Consider the following 18,656-nt stretch of genomic DNA (forward strand, 5'->3'; position numbering starts at 1 on the left):
AGTGGGGACACTCATAGGTGTAGATGGGGAGCTGCTTTCCACAAGCCAGCTGAAAAGTTGACAGTATGCTTTTTTTGGATAGCCAACCATCTGACCAAGATTTACATGCGCAATGTAACATTTAGCTTAAAACAGCCATCTTGCACTTTCACTAACACCATGTTCCAGTCTCCATCAGAAACTTAGTGAATTTTGTTTGGCTTCCATTCCTAACAGAGTAAAACAATAACTCTGGGAGAAGAGTCAACTCTGTCAGTCTTCTATATTGCTTGGTCCTCTACCAGTGTGTTTTATTGTAGCGCTGTACTTTCTTGCATGAATTTTTAAAAAGAAAACAAACAAACAAAAAAAACCCACTATGTTAATAGTTTAGTAAACAACTAAAACGAGAATGCCTGTCTCCCCTTGTATTCTTTCCTCTCTCTCTGCTGCTGAAGATACATTCTCCTCTTTCTAGCACCAGGCATTGAGAGAATGACCATAAATGACAATCAGGTGATCTAAAGTCATTATATTTCATGCTACATTCTGTTTCTTCCTTTATAGTTATTATTATTGCAATATATTTGGTATTCTTATATTTTGCTATGATATATAATACACACTGATACAGCTGAATGGTATCAACTGATCCTGATACAGTTGAAGTCTACCATTCCTTAAATTAACAGTTCTCTAAAAGAGACAAGTACTGGAAGTCCTGAATGTCACCAGTAGCAGTTTCGTAGCACCACAGGGATCCCCTAACCAAGCAGAAGTAATTATCCCCTATAACTAACATTAATGGAGAGAAACTAAGCACAACAATTGCTTGTTTTTGCGTTATAAAGATTTATGCTTTATTTTACTTATAGGGTATGTTCATAAAAAGTGTGTAAAACAGTTTGGAAATAATTAAAAGCTGTGGCTTATCTGAGTCCAGCAATTCAATGACTTGCATATAACTTACATTTAATGTCTTTTAACTCTTCTGGAAGTCACTAGAACAGAATCATAGAAATTATGTGTGATATATGAATTTCGTAAATCATGTCTGCAACTTTTTTTGTCATTTTTTGGTAAGATTCATTAACAAAAAGTTAAATGAGGGTGCAACTGTAGTAAGAGATTTCACTGTGTACCTGGTGCTAAAATTAACTTATCAAAAAAAAAGAGAATCCAATTATGTAGTTTTGAGGATTGAGTATGTGATGCACATACTACTATGCATGTCAGCATGTATGTATGGATTAAGTTCAAGATTTCGTGTATTTTCTTACCACATTCAACCACATATACTCTGACAATATTCTAAAATTTATTACTGTATTATATCTTCAGCGCAATTTGAGTAGTCTTTTTCAGCTTGTGTTTGGAATCAGCATGTTTATTTGGAAGTTATAAAAAATAGCAGCAATATAAATACAGAATAAGGGAAATTATGACAACACAGAGGATAATGTAAGCATATATGATGAACCACAGAGTAAAATAATTGCTAGAAGTCTTAATTAGGATGAGCACAGGCAGTCTTAATGAAAAATAGAGGCTGATCAGTACATTAGTTGTCACAGCCAGCCTGATTTAAGCACTTTCGGAGCCACTGAGCTGAAAACGTTTTTAGTGCATAATACAATGGAGAGGTCATTGTATCAGACCGAACATTTTGCGGAACAGCACTATTAAGAGATTTGTGATAACTAGACAGCAGACTGGATTAATGTAGTAGACTCACACCCAAATCTCTCCTAGGCCAGGAACAGAAATGAATGTGGATTGTGGGTCATAGAACAATGTCTGCCACTCTCCCATGAGCAATCTTTTGTAACTGAAAGTCAGAAAAAAACCAGGACTGCAACAGGAGAGACTTTCTCAAGTCATATCTAAAATGCTGAGAGAGGATTTAGTTTAATTAGATCAGTGTTTTCGTTTCTTAAGTGGCATTTCTCTTCCTGTTTATAATATATTTTCCATTGGATTCTGTTTTTTCTTGTCTTTTTGTGAGGTGAATTTGCTGAGAATATGTCTGTGCATGAGAAGTTTATTTTACTGTCTGCCAGCACTGCCAAAGAGAACGCGCACCCATTTTTGTGCTAGGCTTTTGAGACTACCTTAAGTAGCAGCATATGGAATTAAGATACTGCTTTTATTAACAGTGAACATGAAAAATGTAGAACCTTTCAACACTGGACATTTTAGTGTCATGACAATAAAGTAAGGATTTTTTTGGTGTACAGACTTCTCTTTCTCTTTAGTATTTCCTTTGGTTTGGGAACTATGGTTTGTCACTTGACCCATAGTCACATCAGTGCTAGAAGCTGGTACACACAGATCACTGCAAAAATCAAGAGAAGCAGCTAGAGACACCTCCTTGTGTTCCAAACCAGAGTGATGCGGTTGTGCACATGACAGGAGAGAGAGGGGCCACAAGGCTGTGCAGTAGAAGATGTAATTCTGCAAACACTTTCTGGTGAAGGCTCGGGTGGAAGATCCATTACTTGATATTTTGCCCAGGCCGTGCAACCTATTGAAGTAAAACTGCCGTGGGCATAATTCTGTCTTGGGAAAGGGCTAGAATAATTCCATAGGTACTTCTCCTCTCTTCCCTGGTTCTGCGTTACAGTGGTCAGCTCTAGGAAGGGGCAACACGGGAAGCACAGGGCACTCCTCTTGGTGCTGGGACCCCTCTGCTGAGTTAGGGCTTATGGTGATTAAGAGAAAAAACTTCAAACACATTTAAATGAGGAGGAGAATCCCACCCAATTTTACCATGATCATGTTTTTTTGCTTGAATGCCTAGTTTTCCACCCATTTCTACAAATCAAGCAGTTTGGCCTTGATTGTGCCAGTTACCCGCAGAGGTAACACAGCATTTTTGCTGGCGCTGGGGAGAGCAGCCTCCTGGCTGCCTGCACCCATGGCAGTGCCAGCCGGTCTGGAAACACGCTGCCGAGGGAGGCTGAAGGCCAAGGCAGGCACTGAGATGCTTAAGAAACATCTCCCTTTAACATCAGGGCGATTTTTTCCATGCTCTTCTTCGCACTCTTGGCTCCTTTTGTAAAAATGTGCACACTAGGTGGCTGCTAAGCATTAACTAAAAGAAGGCAAAACTGTTTCTCAGGAGGTGGTAGTGAGAGGAGATAATAACGCAGACATTTTACTACTTCTCTGAGCAGAGTGGTGTGCAGTCAGCAGACCAGTTATTTTGCTACCAGCAGTGCACTCCATCCAGTTCCAGTATAGGAAAATATATGTGAGATGGTTTATGTATTTCTAGCTCATTTTAGAGTTTTTACCACATCCTGGTAAAGAGAATACTGAAATAAAGGATTTTAGGAGTATTTTTCTCTCCCATTTGTATGCATTTGTGTAGCAACTAAACTAGTATTGGGAAGGAATTTAGCATATTTCTGTATTTTTTAGTGTTATTTATATGCTATATCATAAAAAGTTCAGTATTGCCTGAAGAGGCAGCTTGCAAAACAATTAAATCTTATTTATCAACAACAATTGATAAATCATTTGTGTATGTAGATTGATACAGAAGACATCTGGCCAAATATTGCATTTGCTGAAAAATTTAATTTTTGAATGATTAAAACTATTTGCAGATTAACATAGCTTTTGTTTAGATTACATTTTTAAAACAAGATAAAATATTTATTTGCTGCACTTTTATTTAAATAATTTTACCACGCCTAAATAAAATTTTTTTTAGATTTTTTTTGTAATTTAATTCTTAGGGATTTTTGAAAAACACTGAAATATAAATGAGTAGTTTTGTTGTGGATGAGTTCCTGCTTTTGACTGAAAAATAATGGTCTTTTATTTCACCAGAAAAACTTACATTTTCTGAAGTAATGGTTTTCAAGCTTAGGAGATTTCTATGATGTTCTTCTCCAGCTAAACTGAAATAGTTTTTTTACAGCTCCAACTACCTGATGAATGCAATAACTGAAATGATTAATACAGTAATTGAAATATTGTGGTCTTACACACAAATACCAGCACAAAATTCTGCTTTGTCTTTCACTTTTGTTTCAAAATGTAATAATTCTGATCTTTGATTTCTCCTGATATTTGTAGCAGTGCACAATTTCTGTCTTCCCAAGTGATTTTAACAATGACAGATATTCAGTATTTGTAAGTAAACACTGAAAATCGCTTGCTTCATTACACTTCTGGCCCATTAAATATCTTCTTTCATCTATCTAATTCCTCTCTTCTCATTGCCTCAGCAGTGTGACTCAATCAGGCATGTGTTATCTTTCCCAGATCCTTTTCTGAACATAGCGTAGTGCACAGGAATGCAGTTTGTCAAACACATTGTGTCTGAAATCCTTTGTGGGGAGAAGTGGAGAGAAAGAGATTATAAAATGCCTCAAAACCTTCAATAAGGCCGTTCCCAGGTTTCTTGTATCTGTTCAGCCAAACAAAACATTCATACCTCACTTCCATGTATAGGGTGGTATAGTATATCATCCAATAGCATCTGTTCTCCAGGCTGTAGTTTACAGAGAATAACTTACTTTGTACTTCTGCAAGTTTTTAGACTCATCAAGGCCAACACAGAGCAGGATTTAGAGGAGAGAAATATATCTATTGCCCACAATGCTGGTTTTCGTAGAGGGAGTGATTTTAGATCCTGGTATTTTGTGTAGGAGAGATGAACAAAAATAGCCACTCAGGCTGGTGACGTGTGCTTTTCATTGCTCAGCTAATATAAACCTTTCTGAGGTAAAGTTGAGTGGTGCAAATAACTTCTGAAGCTGTTAGCGTCTGTTAACCTGAGGGAATCTCTGACTGACTTTCTGTAGCATTTCCTCCTCAGAATTTTGTATACAAAGTTTCTTAGTAGCTGTGGTACACACTAATTTGTGTTCAGTTAAAAACTATTTTGCATGCAGAGAAACTTTTGCTCAAATTCACCATGAAGCCTTGACACTTGATTTCAAGTTTTTGATAGTGTGAGACCTGCCTCAGCCTAAAGGCAGCGTGTGTAGATGCCAGAGGTGGCAGGTATGTTCATGTAGTTTCTGTAAGAATAAAAAGGGAGGACAGTGATAATTTTCACCTTTGGAAGCAAAAACTTTGCAACAGCCCTGAAAAAAAAAATTATTTATGGTACATTGCCACTGCAGGTTTAAGTTGAACATTTTACACTGGAGCTGTTTTGAGAAATTAGCCTAGAATAGGTAGGAGTAGCCATGTTAAGAGGTGACAAATGAGCTGCTGAGTCCATGCTGATGTTGCACGCACCAGTGTTTTGGGGAATACACGCTGTTTTCACAGTAGCAAGATGAGTTACGCTGTGAATTCTTTGTCAGTGTACTCTGAGGGAATTTGTCTCTCCTTTCCAGGTCAGATATCCAAGGGGAAGTCTGGGAAGGCTTTGTAATGCAAATCTAGCTAGCCTTCCTTCACACAAGGAATGCTAGATGCTGACCCATAAGGACTGAGTTCAAGATTTCTGTGAATATGTGGGATTTGAATTAACTCAGTAATGAAAGCCTCTAAGAGCATAAGGTGCATTCAGTATCTAAATCACTGGCATGGTTTAGAAAGCTAAAATTGTCCCTCTGGTTGATACTGCTACTTGGCATAAACATTAACAGGAATCCACCCATGGCATTTGGATGTTTGTTTAACAGCTGGTATGTTTTGTTTAATACAGTCAAAGAGAAAATTGGTAGTAGGTTGGTTGAAGATGGGCTGCACATATGGTGGATGACACAGATAATTGAGATGTATAACAAATAGCGAAGAAACAGATCCAGGCAAAAATGCTCAGATATAATCTTTGGTACATTTTGTGTCTTAGAAAATATAAAGCACATTAACAGCCAAATAAAAATGCACCAGACAGTGACAACCATTAGATTTATACAAGGAAAAAATAACAGTGAGCTCAGTTATTCCATTCTGATAATCACCTGTGGGACAGACAACTTCCTGCAGTATCTGTTAAATCCATGATATTTTCATGAAAGGTATGGGTATGGAATAGTCCTGTGTTTCTGCATGTAGCAGAGACACCCTGTATTCCATAGTAGTACTTATATTTGCCCTAGAGGAAGTTTGTCCTTTATTACACTCTGTTGTTGATTGTGCTTTTGCTTTGTGGAACACATTCCTGATGGAAAATCAAAATTACTGGAGGACTGGGTATGTATAATTATTTTGTAATTTTATTTCAGTACTAATATTTTGCATTTTTCTTTCTTTGTTTTTGCAGAGGGTATGAACTGTATGAACAAAGATCATGGGTGTGCACACATCTGCCGGGAGACGCCCAAAGGTGGGGTTGCCTGTGAATGTAGGCCTGGCTTTGAACTTGCCAAAAACCAGAAGGACTGCAAATGTAGGTAGATGAAGATTAAATTTCAAATGCCCCAAAATGTTTTATTTTCTTCATTGTTGTTATTTTCCATAAGCCAAGAAATCAACTTTGTTTTGGCCAAAGCTGATTTGTAATTTTAGTAATGTGTTTTTTGCTGTCGAAGGTGTACTTGGGATGGATAAGAGGAATTGAATAACAGAATGTTGGCACTGACTCTGTTAGCACAATGGTAACAACTTTTCTACCCTCCTATGAATGTAGAAAAGTAAGGGATCAGTTTCGTCCAGGCTTTCTTTGTAAAGCAAAACAAATAAATCATAGAGGATTCTGGCTTGCAATATTTTGAATTGATGAATTCTATGATGAATGCATCATAGATGCATTGATAAATCTACTAATGGATGTAATGATAAACCCACTAGAGCTATCAAATTAAGGGTGTTAATCCCTCTTTTTTAAAGGATAGAAATGTTTGCTCTAGTTCCAGTTCCACTGTACACAGTCTACTTTTCTTGTTATTACCTGGAAAACATGCAGCTGTATCATATATACTGTTCTTCAAAGAAAAGCCCTGAGTGATGTATTCTCCAAGCTGGGATGCTGAAGATATAGATATTCATGAGCCCACAAAATTGGAAATTGTTCTGTACAGGTTAAAATAATTGACCTTCTGTAACCCAGCACCATCCTCTTAAAGCTTGCAAATTGCATGGGAGTCTTTCTGATGGCTTCAGTGAGTGTTAGATCTGACTCCAATAGCTTGCTTTCCTATGTGGTAGCTTTGTGAGATTCAAAAAAAAAAGGAATTACAATAAAATGACGTGAAACATGTTTTGTGCTTTGCATAGGGCCAGTATTTTTGTGATAGCCTTTCTTCCATTTCAGCTTTTTTCTTCCTGAGATCTCCACTGTGCAAACACACTTAGATGATATTAATTCCCAAGTACAATGTCAAAAGAATCACCTTTGAATGCCATCGAGAAATGCCACAGGATATTGTACGGCCTGATTGCTCCTCGATATTAAGAGGCTACACAGGGCCAAAGGCAAAAGCACAGAGAAAAATTGCCTTTATGGTAATTTTAATTCTCAATGTTTATTAGAAGTGAACATTGCATGCTGTTAATTGCAGTGCAACATCAGCTGCAAGGGTATAGTGGGAGAGGATGTTTATGTTGTTTATTATTTGTTTCCACAAATCTGTACATTCCTTAGTAATTACATTATCCTTTTTCATAGTGAGATGGTGACAGGAGGATTAGAGCCTTTTCTAGAACAATATTTCTAAATGCCTCAAGGTTTAAGAGTGAAAAACTTGAATTTATTCTGTGCCCTGTGGTGTTCAAATTGTAGTTGGAAGTATAATGAACTTTTGCTGACAGACCTCTAAGTAAGGATGCTGAGCTTTTCAAGGCCACAGAGCTTGCTGCAGAGTACACTGACGCCGAAACCCACAGCACATTCTGCAAATACGTTCCAGAGTCCTATTTAAAATAACTGTACTTCTAGCCCTTCCAAATGCAAAGAAGTATAAAGCTGTAGCCAGATAGCCTGGGGCAATAACTGTGAGATTACAGCAGGCTATTTATAAAGGTCGAGTCCTGAAACCAAATCTTGACTTTTAAAAAAACTTCTTCACAGCTAACCATTTCAGAGGAATTGGCTCAAATCTTGAGCCGCAGCTTTGCAAGTACTGAGTACAGCTATGCTGAAGCGCTGAAAAAGAGACACTTGCCCCTTGTCAGCCTGGACTGGGTCTATAGCCCTGCGTACCTGGGACTGGTAGGGTCTGATATACCCCTAGTATATCCCTGTATCTCTCTTCAAGTATTCTGATCTGTCATGGTCCCTCCAGGACACTGTGCCTTTCAGTGTTTGTCAGAGCTTGGTTCTCTGTTTTTTTATGTGAACAAGTGGCAGAGAACCAGTACCTCACTAAATGAATTTTTATCAGCCAGTTTGCAATTGAAACACAATACTGGGAGAGGTTTTCAGATGTGGCCCAAGTCCACTGGTAATGAGATAAGTGTTCCTCAAAAAAAAAAAAAGATGTTAAAATAAGTTAGAAAGCACAAAACATTGGAGGGAGGCTCCCTGCTTTTTATGTATGCGCTACAAGATTGTCACTGCGTCCTAATTACATGATTATATATCACCTGATCATATCATTGCATGCTAATATGGCAGTCACTATTGGTGTCTTGCTTCATTTGGTGTACGTGATGGTCAGTGTTCATTAAACAGACTTTTGTTCAATAGCTTCCTCTCCATAATTCAGTGTCATGCCTTTCCTGCTGCACAGTATTTAAACCCTATTGTGAACATAAAATTTTTAATTTCCTCATGGATTTTCCCATGATACTCATTACTGTAATATCGAAGTGCTTTGTAGGCATTGGCCATGTATTTTCAGACCATTCTTGTCAAGTTAAAAAGTACCGTTTTGCCTATCTTACAAATGGGAAATGAATACAAAGATGTTAATGTCAAAGTCATTTAGTAGTAATAGATGATTAACAAGAAACACCCCGAACCCAACTCAGCATTTATAGCACTTTAGTATGATCAAAGCCAAGCTCCCAATGGCTCCAGCTGTAGTTGCAAATGCCATGGAGAAAGGAATATAATATTAGTAACTTGAATCATAGATATGATTCAAGTGACTTGCCAAGCCCTAAGTAGGAATTGCATGGCAAGGGCAGATTAGAGTTTTTTAGGGCTCTATTCATTGTCTGAACAAGACCATCCTTTCTTGATAGTGCCTTTCTGATTTACTACTCATTCTGCAGCAAATGAGACAAGATTCTCTGGCTGTTTCTACAGACCCAACTTTCTGCAGCTCCACTGTGCAGTGAATAAGACAGGAGTGTTTTCTGCATTTTTCATTAAGGATGGTTATCATGATACAATAAGTCTATGTACCAGAAGTCTGGTATTTTGTAGTTTTTAAGTTTTTAATATTGCAACCTTAATGGTTTCTTAGTGTAAATTTTAAACATGCACTTTCTCATTTACCAAAAAAAAAAAAAAAATCTTGCCCACCATGCTAGGAAAACACAGAAGCACTGAGGCTGGAAGGGACCTCAAGAGGTCATCTAGAAATACAGTAAGCAGAATCATATAGATCCATACATAATTCCTCAGAAAAGCTGCATGCTTTAGATCCAAAGCAGCAGTAAACTACCATCGTCTGTGTACACAAGCCATTAGAAGAATAATATGCTTTGTCAGTGATTTTCATAGATACTTACTGGCAGCAGAAAGAAGTGACTTAGGAATAGTGAAAACAGTGGAAAAACATGGGAAATTATCTCCTCTTTCTATATCTGTACTCATTTTAAGATCCTGCTCCTGAGCATGATTTCATTAGAAATTTTTGATGAACTGAAAGTTTTTTCCCCAAACATGAACAAGTCTATACATTTTTTGTCAATCTCATTATTAGCTTCATCAGTTTAACTGGAACTTGAAAAAGTAAGAGGAAACTTAAATCAGATACACATACCTGCAAGTTGCAACCTAAAAGAAATCATTCTGACAGAGTTATAAACAAGTGAAAGCCGAATCTTTTAATGAAAAATGCTGGATAACTTTAACTACAGCTATTTCTATCTACCCCCCCTGAAAATAATGATATAAGTGAGCAGGAAGACTAGTGCTAAGTAATTTGAAAAATCCTGTCTAGTATGTTTACAATAAAATGCTGTCCCATCTATGCCAAGTGGCAGCTTTTCAGCTCCTGCTGACAGTGTTCTCATGCAACTATTTGCTGTCAGTACAAAGATCTCCAGAATGTTAAAAATGTAAGGCTGTATTAGAATAAATAATGCAAGCAAGGTTGCATGCACAGCTTTATCACATAGAAAGAGATGCCCATATATTTATAGAAATTATATATGTAATGGCCAATTTAGTTAAAAAACAGTGTAATTTTTAATTTATCTGGAATTACAATATGCTGGTTAAAACTGTCGCAGAAAACCATGCTACAAAAAAAAAGATCTGGCTTGTTGCAAATTCTGTGGCATCTGAGTCAATCTACATTTCAGTCCACACGTGAACAAAATCAGGACATCGTTGTCTTAGGGGATTTTTTGGGTTAGTGGGTACTAAATGCTAGATTTAATATTTAGCCATGTGTTTTCTAATACTCCTTGTCATGGGCATGTCAGATGGAAGAGACCAGAAAAAGGATTATATGAAAGTTCAGAGAAGCACTGAAAGCAGGATCTAGCCTGTAGAGTGAGGCTGAATTCTGGTTATTTTCTGTCTTCTGAGGGTTTTAGACTAGAATATCAATATCATTATTTAGTGGAATAAGTACATTAAAATCCCTTTTTTTCTTTAAGACGTCATTCCTCTTCCAGACAGTTGTTTTTTGTCTTTCATCATCAAAATGCCATTTCAAGACTAGTCCATATATTTCTATGGATTTAAGCACTGGCCCACATGCAAAGCTGCGTCTCCGGAATGCCTAGCTCAGCCCAGCCAAACGGAATAGATGCTGCTGCGTATAGCATCGGCAGGTGGACAGTTAGAGAGATTATGCCACTCTACCAGCCTGCAGGCCATGAAAAGTATCTGGCCAGTTCAAGAGCCTAAGCATTAGTCAGCGAAAAGAATTCATCTTGTTTGAAGGCTATTTGAAGCACCAGTGTCAGGGCTTCAGCTCAGGTTGCGCCATAGCTCTTCATTCACAGTAGAAACTGTGTTAGGAGAACAGACTGGTAACTTGGCCACCAGCATTCGACACCTCACATAGATGGTGTGCATCCTTGTAGGGCTTCTGTGCTGTTTCTACTCATGTTCGTAGCCAACACGAGCAAAGCCTTCTCTATGAGATGCTGGTTTTAGCCAGTTGTACAGGGTGTTTCTCCCACTGAAGGAAAGAGCCCAGCATTTTGATTGCACTTAAGACATACATGAATGCTGAAGCGGTATCAAAAGCAATATTGTTACTCTGGTTTTAAATCTGCAATGTGGGGATAAGTATATCTGAGTTCTAATAGATATGTGTATATTCTTCTTTGGTTAAAAAAAAAGAAAAATTACTTACTATTTTCCATCCCTTTTATTCTAACATGATTTACAATATTTGAAGGTGATCTGTGTATTTGAACCTACCATTTTGCCTCTTTTTGTTTGCCTTTGTAATGTCACAGACTCTGAATGACCACACAGCCTTTTGCATAACTGCAGAGTCCGAATTTATGAGAAATAATTTTTGAAGGAACACTTTGGAATTTCTCATTATTTTTGCTTTAATGCTTTCTGACAAAAATGGAGTAGATCTGGATGTCCCCTTGCTTTTAAATAATTTTTATTTTCTTCCTCTAAGCAAAAGAAACTTTTCAGTGTGTCACTGCCACAGAAATAAGGCTCGAAGGAAATTTAAATGACATATTTTACAACTGGATTTTGTATCAATTTCACCTGCAGAGCTGTCAAGCTCCAGAATTTTGGCTCAGGTTGCTTAAAACAATTAAATAAATAAATTGTAGTCTAGACAGAAATTCAAATCCTTTGAAAACATCATTTACTAATATTTGTAAGAGACAGGAAAAGGAACTGACCTACATCTGTGTTCATTGACTGAGTACAACCAGTACTTTAGTATACAGGGAAACTATAAAAGAAGTGTGCGATTCTGCAGGATTTACTATAAATCATCAGTCTACTGCGATTTTTCATAGATCAATATAGTAAGGAAAAGTCCGTCATATTACATGGATTAGAGAAACCATGCTAAGATATTTTCATCTCTGCTAGCAGAGGCTTTCGGGAAGGAATGCCAAAAATAACCTCTGCAGCCAAGTTGTTTAAAATATATACTTTGTTGCTGATTGCACTTCAAAATCCTCAATAAAAATACTGTTAGCTACAAATGTATTTAAACATCTGGCATAAACAACACCTTTAAGTTAATTTGTGATGGCACTGCAGTCCAAAAGGAATAGAAACATTGATTGAACCTCCACGTAGTCCAAGAGGCATACAGGGTCAAGAAAGAGGGGAGGATAGGTAGATGGAAATTACCTTATCCTGGATTAGCTCTGCCAGTGTGTGCCCAGTGCTGTGGATATTGCAAGCAGCTGCCTTCAATACCACTTACTGCCCCTGCTTGATCACATCCCGGACACAGCCGGCCAGAAGAGAGCTCATGTTTGCAGTCAGGCTGCAGCCGGCAGCTTCAACCAACCTCTGTCTGTTCCTCTAGCTCTCAGCTAGGCTGCAAACCAGTATTTCATTTACCTCCAGATTAACCAAGAGGTTACTCTTGAACACATAATGTGCAAGAGTGGGCCACAAGAAAAAGATTAACCCCAAAAAATTGCAGATCAAAGAATAAGCAAAAAGAAGAGAGGTGAATAAGAACAGGCATACTCTTGAGCAAGGAAATGATTTTTCAGCATGACTGCATCAAAAAGGTGGGAGGCTTTAAGAATGGAGAGTTGATGTAAAATTTGAATTTGTTTTGCATCAGAAATAACAGCTAAAATGTTATCATGTATTGAAGGAACAGAAATGTTGCTTCCACTTGATGCAAAGCAGAGTGGTTTGCTTCATGTATTTTTTCACAAAAAGAAATCAATAGCTAAGTGATAAAACTGGAGAAGGAGAAAGAATGCCTGAAGGTGGCTGTTGATTAGGGGGCTTTTCTAATGTAATTCCTTGGAAGTTTAGGATTCTTATGACTTGGGATATGTGAGTTCAATTCCATCCTCTGTCTGGTGGGACTGAACCCACAATGCCCACTTTGCAGCCTAGTGCCCAAACTGTCAAGCTCTAGTAAGGGTATATGGATCAGGCTGCTCTCCATCTCTCTCATTGATATTCTTTCCAATTGGATATTCCTGGGAGGAGAGGTGGGAATCCAAGCAGGCCCTTTTCTCAGGGATTGTTCTTACTACTAGGCCTTGAGTCTATTCCCTCGCTATCTCTGAACAACATAGGGATTTTATTCAAAGTGTACGATGTGAAGGACCAAGGATGCTTGCGCCCGAGGTGGCCTCTGGTCTGTACTCACCTGGGGGATGGACAATTCCTGTTGTGATCTTTGCCAGACTTCATGGACCGTGGATGTAAACTTGTGGTTCTTATGCTGGCAGGAGGTTTTAATGGGGATTCCATTGGGTATGCCGTGGTGGGTCTCCCTCAATTGCTTTTCTTAGAATTGTTCCATTACAAGTGAAATATTTAAGTGGTTACTGAGAGTGGCATGACTATTCAACACTGGTACACTCACACCAGATGTGGGATATTCCAGTTCTAGTTACTGTGACTGAAAATTCCAGTCTACTCCATTTTAAGAAGCTAGCGTTTAAGCAGAGTCACTGAGGTGAGTGGGAAATTATGTTGTCTTAACCCTATAGGATTAGATAGAACCTCAGTTTAGATTTAGATACATGATTTTAAAATCCTGTTAACCATTATCTTGGTTTTACTGTATATTGCGATTTGCTACCCTGGATCTTTTATAAACTCTCTTATCTAGTAGGAAAATTCTGCTAAGACCAGCATGAGGAAGTTCCTCCTGATTAGTAGGACTCATTATTTAAATTACTGTAATCAGTATTTAAGTTACTGTAATATTTCAAAACATTGAAGTCCTCTGGAATGATGAGTATAATATAACTGAACAATGGTATATTGGATTTCCTTTGTATCTGCCAGTATGTATATACTGGTGAAGAACCTAGTCCAAATTACCTATATATAAAGTAAGTTGAATACAGAATTCAGTCAGATAATAATTGTGTCATTCAGCACTAAGCTATGTGACTGCAAGAGATTAAACAGAACATGGGCAATGAGAGGCATTGTTAATGGTGCTAGCCAGCTCAATATTTAAAAACTGGTTTGTCTTAATAGTCAGAAATTAAATCCATCATGTGACAATGGAAATCAAATCTGATCTATTAATTCATGTAAAGCTCAAAACTCTACCTGTCATGAAAAATGTTTGCTTTAATGTCTGTGTAGTATTTTTTCACCAGAGGACATTTTAATTGCTAAAAGCCATTTTGCACTGTGTGCTTGGAAGTGAAAGTGACATTTCCAATGTTTCCATCCCAATTGAGGCCAATGCACTGCAGGGCCATAACAACCGTGTATTTTTTATTTCAGAGAAGAAAATAAAGAAAAACATCTTTCCTGTTTTATTTTTAAACATTCTTCTACTCTAAAAGGACCAGTACTTGAAATAATAGATTTCAAGACTTACATGGTTCTATTCTTGCTGTTTGGTCTCTGCTTCCTCCACTTAAAAAACATGAAGGGGAAAGAAAAGAGAAATGCTCCCTATAGACTTGAAAATATATGTCTGTATTAGTAGACTGCTCATTTCTTCATGCCATATACATCACGGATATGAAGCACGTAGATTTTAGGAAGATGTGGAATTGGCTAACCACTCATACTAACATTATAAATGCAAATAGTCAGGGGAAAAGGTAGCACATGCTTCTTTTTGTTTCTCTTTTTTTTCTTCACTGCATGGATTGAGAGTAGGGTATCAGATGGGAGCGTGGCTAAGATACAGGTAGTCAGAAAGAATAAGAAATGCAAATAACTGCAAATACAAATGTAATGTTGCCTTATGTCTTGGTTTGTTACTGCTCTTCTGTATTCTGAAAAGCCCTCAAGACTAATTGGTTTCATTGTCATTTTATTTATATATACATATATACACATTCATTTGGGGCTTAACTAGTAACCTGTAACTATGGGAATGGAGGCTGCCAACACACCTGTGATGACACAGATACTGGTCCTGTGTGTGGTTGTCATCAGAAGTATGCCCTACATTCAGATGGCCGAACCTGCATTGGTAAGTACTTCTCTGCAGCACATTTTATTTCATATTCCTCATAGAATATGTATGTGCACATATGTATGTGTGTGTGTGTGCGCGCGTGTGTGCGTACCTCAGAGGCATTTAGCATCATTGCTGAGAGAAGTCTATAACAGCAGTTCCTGGCCGTAGTAGCTAAGGTCACGCTATACAGAGAGAAGCATTTGTGCGTGTTTTCTGAAAATGTTTGTTAATGAAGTATCCCTTTGTTATTCCTTTGCAACTTTTATTTCTTTTCATAACTCTAATAATTTTTGAAGTAAAAGGTTGTAGAACATTCATGATTATGAATGAAAGTTCAGTTGTTCTGTTCACTTTCATGAGTCAAGACTTCCTTGCGTAAGCAAGGTGAGGAAAATGATCCTCTTTTCTAAGCTGTTATCGGGGAAAATTAATCATCAGGATGTGCTTTCTTCCCTGTTGTATGTATTATGATTCTAAAAATTACAGCACTTGTGGTGAATAAGCTTTGACGGAGGTTATTAGTAGAAAAAAAAGCTGTTCAAAAGATGGAGCATCTTGGGAGATGCTGTGCAAACATTTATGACTATAAAATATATTATTTGCTTAACACCATTTCTTTCCACTCTGCTTTTTTTAAAATAAAAAAGGATATTTTTGCATACTGCAAGTTAAAATTTGGAAATTCTTACTCACACATCAGAACCTAAAATGCATAATTGTTTTCAGTAGCATTGTGGTCATGTTGACTTTTTTTGTTTGTTTAATTTCAAATTCTTACAAACTCCTAGTAATTTCCTAAGGTTAAAAAAGAATGGATATATATCTATCATCTTTTCTCTCCTTTATCAATACTGCAAGACAGAGCACTTGAAACCCATGGAAATCTGTCAGTTATCTCTAGTGACCCCTTGGTCAGATCCATGGCATAAAACTCTGTGGCTGCCCAGAGCCTCACTCACTTCTGATGGGTCTGACGGCACAAACTGTGTGGTAGGGTGAGGGTTATGCTGGCAGAGGTAGAGCTGAACAATGTTCAGCACTGGACTCTGCCTCTCTGTATACACCAGCTACGTCTCAGCTTACAGGATCTCTCAGCTAGTACTTTTGATTAACACGGAGGGCTCCATCGTACAGTCCCTCTGTTGAAATAACCCTTGCTGAAGCCTGTGGCAGTTCCAGATGCAGAGAATTTGCAAGAGCAAGGGCTGTGAAAGCAGGTGTTATTGAATGGATAATTGTTCTTCTGTTTATTAGCGTTCACTAATATCCTTGGGTTGATGTTTTATTTTGTCCAGCATGTAAAAATTATTTTAAAAGCTGTGTACACTTTTAACTTTTTTTTTCCATTTTTATAATGTAATACATAAAACTCCATGTTACATTCCTTGGTCTTGTGATGTAAGTCACATATTACTGCCTGTGCTGATTTTCTTCCCTCTAAGTAGTTCTTTCTCTTAGAATACTTTTAATTTTTTTTTTTTTTAACATTTTTATTCCTGCTTTCTGGTGATGGTTCCTGATTGCCTGTCTTGTCTGATAACTGACGTTCATTAATTATTTACAGAACAAAATAAAAAGAAACTCAAACAAAAGCCTCTATTGCAGCCTGATCCCATCTAGAACTTGTTAAAAACAAAACAAAACAACTTCTTATTACCACTCAACCATGTAGTGTTGCCACAAACAAAACCTGCCAGCCTCCTCCTCCTCCTCACTTCAGTGATTCCAGTGTTTGCTGTCTTCAGTGGTGTATATATATTCCAGGCATCACTGCAAGAATGCAAACTTCTGCAATGCCAGATAAATACTTGTTGACCCTTTGTCTAACATATTTTGTCTTTGTTTGCTTGACTTATCCTTATTTTTTTTTATGTTTGCTGCATGTGAAAGTCCCCACTTGCATTTTGGTTTTTGTTTTCCTAATAAGTATTTCGCTCTCTGTATAAATCATTTTATTTACCCAGCTGCTGCTTCTCCATTGCTCTTCTGTATCAGAAATCTTTATTATTTCACTTACTGATCATCTCTTCCCACACTTGTGACTGTTTCTGTGTATTTCTAATGAAGCATAACCAAACTAAAGCCCTCATTATGCTGTATGAAACTCTTACATGTAGGATATCAGAAACTGCCTTGTAAAATGACCTTTGCTGACATCATCTTGCTTACTGCATGCTTATAAAATTACTAAATCCTGTTCTTGCAACATCTTTCCTAGCATTGAATGTTTAGCTAGTAGTGTTTCATAGACAAGCAGGCAACCAGCACTGCCCAAATTGATCTTTTTTTGTGTTTGGTTTGTTGTTTGTTTATTTTTCTTGTTATTTTTGTTTAATTTGCATGCTGCTGTTTGGTTTCTCCTCACGATGTGTCAATGTGTACAAGACTATGGTGCATCCGTACCCATCCATCACCGGACTCTTCTAGCTCTCTCTGTCTGTCTCGGTCTTCTGCCTGCCACCTTCAGATCCTGGTGCCACCATTAGCCTGAATCACTTTACAGTTTGTCTTTGGTAGCTTGTTTAACTAGCATCCCTGAATTTTAATTTTCATCTTTAACACCTCTCAGGGGCACTCATGTTAGCTGTCTTGTTCTCCAGTAGGAATCCAGCTTCCTATATGTGGTTAATTACTTCATAGTTGACCATTCTTCCTCCTCCCCCTTTATCTTCCTCCTTTCCCTAAACACACTTTAATTTTTTCCTGGGGTCTCAAAGGGAATTAACTCTCTAACGGGGATTTAGTGCTTTCATGCCTTGCTTCTTGGCTTTGGCTGTGCCATGCCAAGAAACTGTCTTAGGCAGTGGAAAATTGGGCTTGTGATTAACCAACTGCTCCATGTTTGTCCCTTACTTGTGTTTTAGAGAAGGATGAGGCTGCAATTGAGAGTTCTGAGTACAATGCCACGTCAGTAGCTGATGTGGACAAGCGGGTGAAACGGCGGCTACTTATGGGTAACACTTTTCTTCCACTTCCTTTGTTGTGCTCTCACTTTTGTCTGTATGTGTGTGGGGGGGAGGTTCTCTTTTGGTCTCATTTGGTCCCTTTGGTTTTGGTTTGGTTTGTTTTTTTTAACCTGACTTCATCTGTGTGGAAAGGTCACCAATTTTGTTAAGTTCTCATCTGTTGTACGACTTCATTTCTTGTTTTTAAACTTTTTTTTTTCCTAATGCTGCAGCTTTAATATTCAATTTCTTCTGCATAGAAAGAAGCTTTTGCCATTAATCTTACTTACCTTATGCAAACTACTTCTTACATGTGATTTGTGTGTTTGTGTGTATGTGTTGCTGTAGGATTCCTGAAAAATCTCATGTTGCAGACCTGTCTATTGACTTAAAAGTGGCTGATGATGATGATGATGATGTAAAACAATGTTCTATTACATATTGGTGTTAAATGACCAACTGTATTTGCCTACTTAAAATTTGCAGTACTTTTGATTGAAATGTAAATATTATGACTGGAAATTCATTTATTTCCTTTGTGCAGCTATGTAAGTAACCACTGAAAGATCTTTCC

The 18,656-nt window shown here is 37.7% G+C and overlaps 1 protein-coding gene across 1 annotated transcript in view; it reads left to right on the forward strand.

The window, feature by feature from the left end:
• Window positions 1–18,500, forward strand: part of LOC104616453 (signal peptide, CUB and EGF-like domain-containing protein 1) — a gene marked incomplete at both ends in the record, with an annotated part of 85,860 nt that extends 67,360 nt beyond the window's left edge. Inside the window, 4 exons of the mRNA XM_010281472.1 lie at window positions 6,215–6,340; window positions 15,033–15,149; window positions 18,002–18,137; window positions 18,431–18,500. Of these exons, the coding sequence (XP_010279774.1) occupies window positions 6,215–6,340; window positions 15,033–15,149; window positions 18,002–18,137; window positions 18,431–18,500 (449 nt within the window). The remainder of the gene's footprint in view (window positions 1–6,214; window positions 6,341–15,032; window positions 15,150–18,001; window positions 18,138–18,430) is intronic.
• Window positions 18,501–18,656: the final 156 nt, after the last annotated feature.

This window comes from Phaethon lepturus, unplaced genomic scaffold, assembly GCF_000687285.1.
Source record: "Phaethon lepturus isolate BGI_N335 unplaced genomic scaffold, ASM68728v1 scaffold11772, whole genome shotgun sequence".
In the NCBI taxonomy this organism is placed as follows: domain Eukaryota; kingdom Metazoa; phylum Chordata; class Aves; order Phaethontiformes; family Phaethontidae; genus Phaethon; species Phaethon lepturus.